A 13,766-nucleotide genomic window follows, 5' to 3' on the forward strand; every position below is an offset into this window, starting at 1 on the left:
AGTGATTTATCACCTCCATATAACAACCAGTGCTCATCCCAACAAGTGCCCTCCTTAATGCCCGTCACCCATTTTTTCCCACCCCTCCATACCCCCTCCCCCATAAACCCTCAGATTGTTCTTTGTATTTAAGAGTCTCTTAATGGTTTGCCTCCCTCTCTGTTCTTATCTTATTTTTTCTACCCTTCCCTTATGATCATCTGTTAAATTTCTGAAATTCCACATATGAGTAAAATCATGTGATATCTGTCTTTCTCTGACCTATTTCACGTAGCATAATACCTTCGAGTTCCATCCACATTGTTGAAAATGGCAAGATTTCATTCTTTTTTTCACTGTTGATAGTATTCCGTTGTATGCATATACCACATCTTCTTAATCCATTTATCAGTTGATGGACATTGGGCTCTTTCCATGATTTGGTTATTGTTGATAGTGTTGGTATAAACATTGGGGTGCATATGCCCCTACAAATCAACACTTCTGTATCCTTTGGATAAATTCCTAGTAGTGCAGTTGCTGGGTCGTAGGGTAATTGTATTTTTAATTTTTTGAGGAACCCCCACACTGTTTTCCAGAGCGGCAGCACCAGTTTGCATTTCCACCAACAGTGCAAGAGGTTCCCCTGTTGTTTCCTGAGTTGTTAATTTTAGTCACTCTGACCAGTGTGAGGTGGGATCTCAGTGTGGTTTTGATTTGTATTTCTCTGATGATGAGCAATGTTGAGCATCTTTTCATGTGTCTGTTTGCCATCCGGATGTCTTCATTGGAAAAATGTCTATTCATGTCTTCTGCCCATTTCTTCACTGGATTATTTGTTTTTCAGTTGTTGAGGTTGGTAAGTTCTGTATAGATTTTTGATGCTAGCCCTTTATCTGATATGTCATTTGTAAATATCTTCTCCCAGTCCGTCAGTTGCCTTTCAGTTTTGTTGATTGTTTCCTTTGTGGTGCAAAAGCTTTTTATCTTGATGAGGTCCCAATAGTTCATTTTTGCTTTTATTCCCTTGCTTTGGGAGACATGTCAAGTAAGAAGTTGCTGTGGCCAAAGAGGTTGCCGTCTGTTTTCTCATCTAGGATTTTGATGGTTTCCTGTCTCACATTTAGGTCTTTAATCCATTTGGAATTTATTTTTGTGTATGGTATAAGAAAGTGGTCCAGGTTCATTCTTCTGCATGTTGCTGTCCAGTTCTCCTAGCACCATTCGCTAAGAGACTGGTTTTTTTTTTGTTTGTTTGTTTTTTTGTTTTTTTCCATTGGATACTCTTTCCTGCTTTGTCAAAGATTAGTTGGCCGTATATTTGTGGGCCCACTTCTGGGTTTTTAGTTCTATTCCATTGGCCTATGTGTCTGTTTTTGTGCCAATACAATAGTGTCTTGGTGATTACAGCTCTATAATACAGGCTAAAGTCTGGGATTGTGATGCATCCAGCTTTGGTTTTCTTTTTGAACATTACTTTGGCTATTCAGGGTCTTTTGTGGTTCCATACAAACTTTAGAATTGTTTGTTCTATAGCTCTGTGAAGAATGCTGGTGCTATTTTGATTGGGGTTGCAGCCACTGTGTCTGTTAAGGAACTTTCCACTCCAGCCAAATTGAACTACTTGCTACGCCAAGGATTTCTCTTTGTTTTATCCATCTCTTTTTTCCTTCCTTTTCCTTCCTACTGTCCTGTTTCCATCTGTCAATGCCCAGTTCTAACATGACTTCCTTATGAAATTTTTCTTCCTTCTCTGGAGTCAAATCAACCACTTAATCTTCTAAACTCCAATAAAAACTACAATAACAACTAACATTTACTGGGTATTAACTGTGTACCAGGCATTATTTTAAGGTGCTTTAGCCTGTTTTCTCATTTAATCCTCTCAACAACTTTATGAAGTAGTACTATTATTATCCCCATTTTATAGATTATGAAACTGAAGGGAATTAACCTCTTCTATGTAGGTAGCTTTAAAAAAAATTTTTTTTAACGTTTATTAATTTTTGAGAGACAAAGTGCAAGTGGGGTTGAAGTAGAGAGAGAGAGAGAGAGACAGAGAGAGAGAGAGACAGAGAGAGAGAGAGAAACTGAAGCAGACTCCAGGCTCAGAGCTGTCAGCACAGAGCCCCATGAAGGGCTCTAACCGATGAACCATGAGATCATGACCTGAGCCGAAGTCAGACACTTAATCGACTGAGCCATCCAGGAGCCCCATGAGTAGGTAGCTTTAAATGGAGACCAGCTTGGGGCGCCTGGGTGGCGCAGTCGGTTAAGCGTCTGACTTCAGCCAGGTCACGATCTCGCACTCCGTGAGTTCGAGCCCCGCATCGGGCTCTGGGCTGATGGCTCAGAGCCTGGAGCCTGTTTCCGATTCTGTGTCTCCCTCTCTCTCTGCCCCTCCCCCGTTCATGCTCTGTCTCTCTCTGTCCCAAAAATAAATAAACGTTGAAAAAAAAAAAATTTAAATGGAGACCAGCTTTCCAAGCTAGAAAGCTGTGCTTCAACCACTGGGTTTTGTAGGTTTCCTGTGGAACTTCTCCAATTTTTTTGCTTATGTGTGTCCTTACTGAGCAGGACAACCTACCAACTTTAAAGTTCAGAGATTACCCATTTGTACATTCTGCACCGCACAGCACCTTGTATAAAGCAGAGGCGTGGTAAATATTTGCTAAATTATTGACTGCATGAATGAAATGTTATCTTGGGAGGTAATGTTTTTCTACTCTTATTCAGTTCAAGCTGGTCTTGGAATAAATACTTACCAGTTTGGCCTGGGAATTTTAAGAAGAGTAAGCAAGAATTAGGGCTACTAGAGAAAACAGAAATTGAATTACCCCCTCCTCACCTTGATGAAGCATTTCTATCTGAATTTTACTCTGTATGGAGTCCTTGGCCCCCATTCCTTGCTACCTAATCCTAAAATAGGATCACAGACTTCTACATAAAGGACTTTAGAGTTTATTTAATGCCATTCCTACATTTATATATAAGAAAACTCAGTGATTTGAATCTAGTTCTTTAGGCTCCAGCCTAATAACATTCTTTATCACAAAACACCCATACACTTACTTTTGACTGGTATAAAGTGTGGCTCCATTCTCTTTTTAAGCTTATTTGAGTAAATGTCGGAGACACATCAGTGTCTCAGTTAAGAGTAAGAATTATAGGGGTGCCTGGGTGGCTCAGTGAATCTTGATTTCAGCTCAGGACACGATCTCACGGTTCGTGGGTTCAAGAACCATATCGGGCTCTGCACTGGTTGTGTGGAATCTGCTCAGAACTCTCTCTCTCTCTCCCTCTTTACCTGCCCCTCCCCCATGTGGAGACACCCTCTAAATAAATAAATAAGTAAACAAACAAACATTAAACAAACTTAAAAAAAAAGAGTAGGAATTATAGCAAATAGGTACCTATTGGTCAGGGAATTAATACATTTATTTTATTTGTGATGATAAAAAGTTGAACCAAAAAGGAAGTTTTTCTGAAGAATCAGAAAGACTTTAAGAAATGGTTTATTCCCTCTATAAATAATTCAGATTATAGTTGCCTTTGCTCTGTAAAGGGTTATTTGTTGGGGAATATTAAGAAAAGGAAAATAATCTTTAGATTCCTATTCAGACATTTTTTTAAAAGGTTTTTTTTTTACGTTTATTTATTTTTGATAGAGACAGAGCACAAGCAGGGGAAGGGCAGAGAGAGAAAGAGACACAAAATCCAAAGCAGGCTCCAGGCTCCAAGCTGTCAGCACAGAACCTGACGCGGGGCCCGAACCCACAAACCGCGATATGATGACCTAAGCCAAAGTCAGACTCTTAACTGACTGAGCCACCCAGGTGCCCCTAGACATTTTTTTTAATTGGGTTTGGTTTCTTTGAAATCTAGTGTTTTCTTTTTTATTACTTATCTCCCTCTTTTTTTTTTTTTCTTAATTTTAACCAGCTCAATAAAATCAAGCATCATTTATTAAGGCAGGACTCTTGTAAGGGAGTGGCCTCCCTTACTAAAACAAAATATAAACTCCAATTCCTTTCAGGATTTGAAAATTCTAGAATCTGGGCAGGGACTAAAGTGAGGCAAGCAAGTACTCAGGCCTCAGGATTTAAGGAAGCACATGTATGATCCTGACCCTGGGGGTAAATGCAAGCCTCTGCTTCTGAATCCTGGATGCCTCACTTTCCTCACCGGTAGAAGGAGCTTCTAATTGCCTTGGGGTTTATCCCTCTGATTCCTAAGGCTTGCCTTAACTTGATTCCCAAGGTATATAAGCTGTTCCTGTTTTAGACTTTTGACCTGGGCAGAAAGGCTCTGACCACTTGGGTTTTGCAAAGTTAAAGAACAGAGCAGATGTTAAAGCACCCAGTACAGTGGATGTTGATAGATCTGACCCCAGGGAGACTCTTCATATCCCTCCTCCTTCTTGTTCCTCTGAGCACAGTGAGAGGCTGGCATTTTCAACAAGAACTCTAGTAAGTACTGAAGAGGGCTTTAAAAAAAATAGGGAAAAGAAAAAGGACTATTCCCCAAAATATGAAAAGAAAGAAATCTACATTTCAAAATACAAATTTCTGTTGTCATGAAAGAACCCTTTGGTCCCAAAGTGTTGGTTGAACTGCATTTGTATAAGCTGCTGGCTTTCCTTCCCCCATTTTATTACCTGCTTCATTCCCTGAAAATAGGTATACTCTCCTCAAATGCTGGCCCCTAATCAGAGCTGAGGCCTGAAGGTCTGGGTTGAAACCAGTAAGCCCCCAAGGCCCTTTCCGATTGGCACTGAGAATGATCTTACCCTTGCTGACCACCAACTGCTTCTGGAGCCTTGGAAGCCTCCCTTGGGAGCCCTCCCTCTGTAAACAAGGAAGTGCTCCACCAGCCAGAGGCACACAGTAAACAATCTCTTAATCCTGCTTAATCACTGTTAGAACAGTGTCAGACTAGTAGTCTGTTAGAAATTCCATGAATTTTCTTTTAAAAATCCACTTTTTAACACCACACTAGCATTACATTTTTCCATATGTGCATGATCTGTCTTCTAATTTTCTTTCTTCCTACCTCTTATAAACGCACTTTTCGTTTTTATGGAGAGAGAGGTCAGTTGCTCTTTTGATAATTGAAATCTCCCTGTTAGCATCTGATCTAGTTGTTACTGATTATATAATACCTTTTGCATATGTGTCATCTCACACCCAAGGCCATTTAAAGCAAAGAGGTAATTTTTTCAAGTATAAAAATTTATATAAATAGGCATTATATAGTTCCAGTATTTCCTAGATTTTAATTTGGGAAGATTTTTACTTTTGTGTATTACCTATATATACTATTTTTTATTTACTATTTTTCTTTCCATCAGCTTTAAATCACTTTTTAAAGACATGGACTCGTTCTAAGCCTTAATATCTATAAAGTCATAGATTTGACAGCTATGCTAGCTATTTTTTAAATATGTTAAAATATTTCCAAAATATATTAATATAAAGTCATAAATATTAGAATGAAAAGTTGACCCATGAATCATCTAAAAGTGTCTTATGTAGTATCAGTAATAACAATAACAGTAATTAAAATTTGCTGAGCTCCTTCCATATGCTGGGCACTTAACACTTTCTGTGTAATTCTTTTTTTTTTTTTAATTTTTTTTTTTTTAACGTTTATTTATTTTTGAGACAGAGAGAGACAGAGCATGAACGGGGGAAGGTCAGAGAGAGAGGGAGACACAGAATCTGAAACAGGCTCCAGGCTCTGAGCTGTCAGCACAGAGCCCTACACGGGGCTCGAACTCACGGACCGCGAGATCATGACCTGAGCCGAAGTCGGCCGCTTAACCGACTGAGTCACCCAGGGGCCCCTGTAATTCTTTCTTTGATCCTCACAGTGAGACAGGAGCAGTGATCATTTTCATTTTTCATAAAGGGAGACTGAGGCACTGAGAGGTTAAGTAACTCATCCAATTCACTCAGCCAGTGATGAAAGCAAGGATCTGGGTACAGGTAGAGTCCGGGACTCCACACTTCTAACAGGTGTGCAAGAACAGCCCGGGGCATGAATTCTTCCCTTTGGAAACTGTTTTACCTGATAAGGAACAATTAGATCATCTAGTTATTTTAGCTCCTGTGGTATGGACAACAGATTTTAAAAACAGACAACATGTCTCATATCCTTGAGAGGATTATATTCTAATATGAAAGATGGGACCTTGGAGACTATCTAGTCTAGCATTTTCATTTACAAAAGACCTAAGGATGTGTTCCAGAAAATCAAGTATTTTAAGGTCCAAGCTTGTAAGTGAAGTTTGTCCAGTGAGCAGAGATGTGCTCACCGATCACTTTCTAATAAGTCTTTTCTTCCTTTTCCTGATTCGTGTGTGCTTATTTAGATGCATGTATCAAAAGAGGATAAATTGGTTTATATGTGAGTGTTCCCTCTGACCCAGAGTTATTTTTATTTTTATTTAAAAAAAAATTTTTTTTTTCAACATTTATTTATTTTTGGGACAGAGAGAGACAGAGCATGAACGGGGGAGGGGCAGAGAGAGAGGGAGACACAGAATCGGAAACAGGCTCCAGGCTCTGAGCCATCAGCCCAGAGCCCGACGCAGGGCTCGAACTCACGGACCGCGAGATCGTGACCTGGCTGAAGTCGGACGCTTAACCGACTGCGCCACCCAGGTGCCCCATGACTGGTAATTTTTTATTGGATGCCAAACATTGTGAATTTTACATGTTTGAGTACTAGATTTTTTTTTTTTTTTATATCCCTTTGAGATATTGCACTTTGTGTTGGCTGTAGTTGAGTTACATAGGATCAGTTGGCTTCTTTTGAGGCTGGACTTTATGTCTGTTAGGACTCTTCCAAGAGGCCTTTAGTCTTGGGCCAATTTCTCCCCAGTGCTAAGGCAATACACTTCTGAGAACTCTACCTAATGTATTACAAAGTCTTTGTGTTGTGCCTCGAGGGAGCATGAAAAATTTCCAGCTTTGTGTGGCCTTCAAGAATTATATGGCCTTGGGGTGCCTGGTTGGCTCAGTTGGTTGAGCATCTGACTTTGACTCAGGTCATGATCTCACTCACAGTTTGTGAGTTCGAGCCCCATGTCAGGCTCTGTGCTGACGGCTCAGAGCCTGGAGCCTTCTTCATGTTCTGTGCCTCCCTTTCTCTCTGCCCCTTCCCCACTCGTGCTTTCTGTCTCTCTCTCAAAAATAAATAAACATTAAAAAAATTTTTTAATTAAAAAATAAAAAGGATTATGTGACCTTATACTGTCCCATGGTTCCTTCCTTGGCCTTGGTTAGTAGTTTTATCTCATTTAGGCACAGGTCACTTCTCAGCCAAAGACTCAAAGATACCCCTCTTTTCTCTGATGCTATGCTCTACAGATTCTAGCTGCTTTGACCTTCCAGAATTCTGCTACATTTCTCCTCAGCATAACAAGATCACTGGGCTCTGTTCAGGTTCCCATTCCTGTACTGTGGTCTGAAAACTGCCTGTAGGTACTAAACTAGAGCACTGTTGGGCCCACCTCATTTGTTTCCCTCTGGCAGGGATCACAGTACTGCACTGCCTGCCATGTCTGAAAATTTGTTGCATTTGTTTTATTGCTTTTCTAGTTGTATAAGGTGGGGACATAGATCCAGTCCCCTGACACTCCATCATGAATGGAAACACAGGTCTGTGATTTGTCTTTAAGATCTTTTTTCCTAGCAAAAACTTACTGAATAATTTCAAATAAAAAACCATATATAAATCATATATTGAAAGAGCTGTGAATTAGGAACCAAAATCAAGATCCTCATCCTTTCTCATTTAACCTTGTGTTTCTCACTCTTTGGACTTCTGTGTCCCTCTACCCAGATGACCTAGAACAATTCATCTGATTTCTCAGTTTGGTTCTCACCTGTCAAAGGAGGCTTATGAATGGTTTTTATAACACCCTGAGGTGATATAAGGTGAGAACACAAGAAAATGTATCAATTGGCTTAGGTTGAACTATTTTCAAACAGAAGCTAGCTTGTTGTCACGTACCAGTATTTATTATTCACGTTTATCTTTAGGCACCATATTGGACATACCTTTTATGTGCACTGGGACTCTTTATCTACCAGTCACTGGATGCTATTGATGGGAAACAAGCCAGAAGAACAAATTCTTGTTCTCCCTTAGGGGAACTTTTCGACCACGGTTGTGACTCTCTTTCCACAGGTAAATTAGCATTATTAGTGAAGGTTTTTCCCAATTTGGTCGTTGTTGTTGTTAATAATGGCTTAAAAACTAACATGAACTGAGCTGTTTGGTCAACTTTTTGGATAGGCATACATTTGGGGGCAAATTTTCACAGTGTATTTTGAAAATATGTTCAAAAATTAATTTTGTTTGGTGTACCTTATTGTGATGCCAAGGTTACATACCCTAAAACTCTGTATTTCTGAACTCTGTATCTCTGAATGAATAATGGCAATTATTTCATTAATTATTTTTAATTCTTGATGGTTCTTAAACCTTGTTTCTTTCAGTATTTATGGCAGTTGGAGCTTCAGTTGCTGTGCGCTTAGGAACTCATCCTGACTGGTTGTTTTTCTGCTCTTTTATTGGGATGTTCATGTTTTATTGTGCTCACTGGCAGACTTATGTTTCAGGCGTATTGAGGTTTGGAAAGTAAGTATGTTTTTTAAGTTGTACATTTTTAAATATAATTCAATTTATTTTCACAATCTGTTATATTTTATTTATCCATAAGGAGAACAATGCTTCAATCAGGAATTTAAATTATCTTTTAATTTATTAGAGCATCCATAAATGCTACAGCTTAATTTAAGTCTTGCAGGGATTCTGCACGTTATAAATAGTTATGTATTTGATAGTAATTTTATTTCTTTCTCCCTTTTAGTAGCTTACTAACTCAAGCTTACATTATACAGGAGAAAGAGAAAAATAAGGGACCTGAGTAAAAAGTACTTAAGTAAACAGCATTTGACTTACATAATAAAATAATGAAATATGGAATCTAAGGGTCCTTTTTGGTCAAATCTTCATGTGCCCAAAAAGGGGCACCCCTTACATCAGTCACCAACAAGATAATTGTGAGACTGTTCAGTTGTGGTAGACAATTGATGAGATAATGTAAAAGCACCTTGAAAATGTTAGAGATAAACATCAGATGATAGATATGCCTCTGATGCCTTTCTTAGACACCAGGAAATAGCGCCGAAAACAAGAATTCGATTCTGTTTTCCTCTTTCCCATCAGCTCCCTCTCTGCCTGATCCTTCAAGAACTATCTGCCGTTGGCTCATTCTCAGCTCTGCCTTTCTGCATCTACTGATTCTTTGTAACCCCACTTTATTGCTGCATAGGAGAAACAGCCATGGAAAACAAAAACAAAAAACCTCTGATGATACTAAAAATATCATCAGGAGAAGCCCAAATCTATGAATCATGTAACAGAGGGAAGGCCTTAGGCAACTCATCACATTGATTCTAAATTATGGAATAATTGTAGTACCACCTAGTGCACTTGCATGTTTCAGGCACTGTTCTAAGTGCTTTACATGCATTAGCTCATTTGTTCCTCACAGTACCCTGTAAGGGTATTACCTCCACTGTACAAATGAGGCAGAGAGATTCTGTAACTTACATTGCTGTTAAGTATAGAGCCAGGATTAAAACTCAAGTCTATTTGACTCCAAACCCCACACTCTTAGCGACTGTTGTTCAGTTCCCTGGGACCAGCAATGTATTAGATTCTGTGGAAGGATACAAAATGCATTTTTTAAAAAATTCCTGTTTTAGGAGCTATATAGTATAGTGTATCAAAGGGATGATATAATACTTCTGTGACACTGCTAATACAGTCCATTGCCAAGTGTAAAATGACTTGCGCTAGGTTTCCATAAGCACTGAAGAAATCCTACGTAAGGAAAAGGTAATTGTAGGTTGAATTAGTTTAAGAACACTTTTATGGAAAATCTGACTCTTTTGCTGATTCCCTATCTACTGATCAAGATCCCAAGGATCAAAAATCCTGGTTAAAAATTCAAGGCAACTATGGAAAATTAATCTGTATCTATTTATAAATTAAGATATGCTAAAATAGAAAAGTAACTTTGCAAAATCTAATGCATTTTAATTTGCCGAACTTGCTATGGTAAACTAGAGTAATATAATAATGCAGTGTTCTGGTTAATTATTATTATTGTTGTTACTATTAATGACTAACTTACCTTTTTGGCTTCCAGCTTCACTAAAAATCTTTCTGAAATGAATTAGTTCATCTTGGCCTAGATGTAAATTTTACATTCATTTGCTATTGATTGAGAGTATATTGTGTGCCCAGAAGTAGACATACAAAGATGAGTTACTTGTGGTTGGACTATGCCAGACAGATGGGAGTAAATCTAGGCAGAAGCATGAGGAAAGAAAGTACTCAGAACATTAGGGAAATGGCTATTTCCTCCACCACGTAGAGAAAAAGAAATCCTGCAATGCTGGGGCAAGGCTGGAGGGGTGGGGACAGCCATTTAAAATACTAACACTGGAGAGATGCCTCAGCAGGTTAACCATCCAATTCTTGGTTTTGGCTTAGGTCACGATCTCTTGGTTTTGGCTTAGGTCACAAGCCCTGCATCTCTAACAGCTAACAGTATAAAGCCTGCTTAGGATTCTCTCTCCCTCTTTCTTCCCTTTCCCCGTTCATGCTGTCACTGTCTCTCTCAAAATAAACAGGGGTGACTGGGTGGCTCAGTCAGTTAAGTGTCTGGACTTCAGCTCAGGTCACGATCTTGCAGTCTGTGAGTTCAAGCCCCATGTTAGGCTCTGTGCTGACAGCTCAGAGCCTGGAGCCTGTTTCTGATTCTGTGTCTCCCTCTCTCCCTTCTCCTCCCCTGCTTACTCTGTGTGTGTGTCTCTCTCTTTCAAAAATAAATGTAAAATATATATATGTATATATATATATATATATATTTAGTGTATATATACATGTATATATGCATATATATATATATATATATATATATGTATATACTAAAAGAAGATAAATAAAATACTAACACTGGATTGCAGAGATCCTAGGCACTATAGTTTATCATTTGGTCAAAGTAAAAATATCATGGAGCATTGAGTAGGATGATGGTTCAGCTTAACATTACAAGAAGGGTCTATATGTAGCACATCATGCCTTTAGAAATGTTTACAAACTGTGCCAGTATCAATGGTCTGTTGGCTAGGATGGATTTCCTGAAAATTTGTCACTGAGAGACTTAATTTTTTTTTTAATTTTAATTTCAACATAGTTAACATATAGTGTTATATTAGTTAAGGCACATGATATATAGTGATTCAGCAATTCTGTACATTAGTGCCCATCATGCACTTTTTTTAAAAAATATAATTTATTGTCAAATTGGTTTCCATACAACATCCAGTGTTCATCCCAACAGGTGCCTTCCTCAATGCCCATCACCTACTTTCCCCTCTCCCCCACCCCCATCAACCCTCAGTTTGTTCTCAGTATTTAAGAGTCTCTTATGGTTTGTCTCCCTCCCTCTCTGTAAGTTTTTTTTCCCCCTTCCCCTCCCCCATGGTCTTCTGAAATAAACAAATCATGATGTACTTTTTAATCCCCATCACCTATATCACCCATCCCCCCACCATCCTCCCCTCTGGTAACCATCAGTTTGTTCTCTCTAATTGAGTCCTTTTTTGGTTTGTCTCTTTTTTAGTTTGCTCATTTGTTTTATTTCTTAAATTCTACATATGAGCGGAATCATATGGTATCTCTCTTTCTCTGGCTGACTTCTTTCACTTAGCATTTTACCCTCTAGCTCCATTTGTGTTATGGCAGATGGCAAGATTTCCTTCTTTTTGTGTAAGAAGTTGCTGCAGCCAAAGTCAAAGAGGTTTTTGCCTGCTTTCTCCTCGAGTATTTTGATGGCTTCCTGTCTTACATTGAGGTCTTTCATCCATTTTGAGTTTATTTTTTTGTCTGGTGTAAGAAAGTGGTCCAGGTTCATTGTTCTGCATGTTGCTGTCCAGTTTTCCCAGCACCACTTGCTGAAGAGACTGTCTTTATTCCATTGGATATTCTTTCCTGCTTTGTCAAAGATTAATTGGCCGTATGTTTGTGGGTCCATTTCTGGGTTTTCTATTCTGTTCCATTGATCTGAGTGTCTGTTCTTGTGCCAGTACCATACTGTCTTGATGATTACAGCTTTGTAATACAGCTTGAAGTCCAAAGATTTCCTTCTTTTTTATGGCTGAATAATATTCTTGTGTGTGTGTTTATCTCATATCTTCTTTATCCATTCATCTATTCAGAGACTTAATTTTTATAGTATTTATATTATTGGAATATAGAAGAGAAATGTAAATGCTATTCTACTTGTGGCTGTTTTCATTGTTATTTAAAAATATGTGGGTTTCAGTGCAAATATGAATTTGTTACCTTGAATTAGATCATTTAAACTATAAAATGTTAATAAGTATTTTTAACTATAATTTTGAACTCTTAAAGATTTTTTTAGTCAGTGGCACATTAGTTAGTGTTTTCCTTAGCACAATATAGACTTACAGTTAAAATCTGTCTCCGTACTAATGCTTGTCTTGTGGGATAAGGCATATCTTATTTACAGCACATTTGCTCTCCTGTAGCAAATATTTTGTGTAATTCAATAGAGCAATGCTTAAAGCTTAATCTTAAATCCTAAACCATGTCCAATATTCAGTTGTATTGTGTCCTATTTTGTTATTTACATGTGAACATTTAGACTTGGTGTTAATTTTTTTTTATTTCAAAAGCATGAGGATTTCTATATGGTATTAGGTTCATTTGTCAAAAAAATTACGGTAAAGGACTAGTTTCTACCCCTACCCTCCATCCATGGTGGACTAATAACATGCAATTAAAAACTAAAAAACAAAAACAGGCTTACAAAATACCATCCTCAATATTTCATTTAACTTAACAAATGCAAAATTACTCTGTCAAATTACCACAGAAGTTATTAAATGCTTAGTCTCAATTTCTCCCCTTCACTCCTTGCAGACTGGTAACTAACCCTAGACCACACATTCTTTTTTTTTCTTTTTTTTTTTTTTCACTATATGAAATTTATTGTCAAATTGGTTTCCATACAACACCCAGTGCTCATCCCAAAAGGTGCCCTCTTCAATACCCATCACCCACCCTCCCCTCCCTCCTACCCCCCATCAACCCTGTTTGTTCTCAGTTTTTAACAGTCTCTTAGGCGTTGGCTCTCTCCCACTCTAACCTCTTTTTTTTTTTTTTTTTTTCCCTTCCCTTCCCCCATGGGTTTCTGTTAAGTTTCTCAGGATCCACATAAGAGTGAAACCATATGGTATCTGTCTTTCTCTGTATGGCTTATTTCACTTAGCATCACACTCTCCAGTTCCATCCACGTTGCCACAAAGGGCCTTATTTCGTTCTTTCTCATTGCCCTGTAGTACTCCATTGCGTATATAAACCACAATTTCTTTATCCATTCATCAGTTGATGTACATTTAGGCCCTTTCCATAATTTGGCTATTGTTGAGAGTGCTGCTATAAACATTGGGGTACAAGTGCCCTATGCATCAGTACTCCTGTATCCCTTGGATAAATTCCTAGCAGTGCTATTGCTGGGTCATAGGATAGGTCTATTTTTAATTTTCTGAGGAACCTCCACACTGCTTTCCAGAGCGGCTGCACCAATTTGCATTCCCACCAACAATGCAAGAGGGTTCCCGTGTCTCCACATCCTCTCCAGCATCTATAGTCTCCTGATTTGTTCATTTTGGCCA

The 13,766-nt window shown here is 38.5% G+C and overlaps 1 protein-coding gene across 2 annotated transcripts in view; it reads left to right on the forward strand.

Annotated features, from left to right (window-relative positions):
• The window catches only part of CHPT1 (choline phosphotransferase 1), a 31,458-nt gene that overhangs the window by 3,501 nt on the left and 14,191 nt on the right, over window positions 1–13,766 (forward strand). For both annotated transcript variants that reach the window (XR_006709230.1, XM_045465437.1), the window contains exons 2-3: window positions 8,028–8,175; window positions 8,487–8,628. Coding sequence is in view for 1 of the 2 variants with exons in the window: in XM_045465437.1 (XP_045321393.1) it covers window positions 8,028–8,175; window positions 8,487–8,628 (290 nt within the window). In the remaining variant the exon portion in view is untranslated. The remainder of the gene's footprint in view (window positions 1–8,027; window positions 8,176–8,486; window positions 8,629–13,766) is intronic.

The sequence above is a fragment of the Leopardus geoffroyi genome, chromosome B4 (assembly GCF_018350155.1).
Source record: "Leopardus geoffroyi isolate Oge1 chromosome B4, O.geoffroyi_Oge1_pat1.0, whole genome shotgun sequence".
Taxonomy (NCBI): domain Eukaryota; kingdom Metazoa; phylum Chordata; class Mammalia; order Carnivora; family Felidae; genus Leopardus; species Leopardus geoffroyi.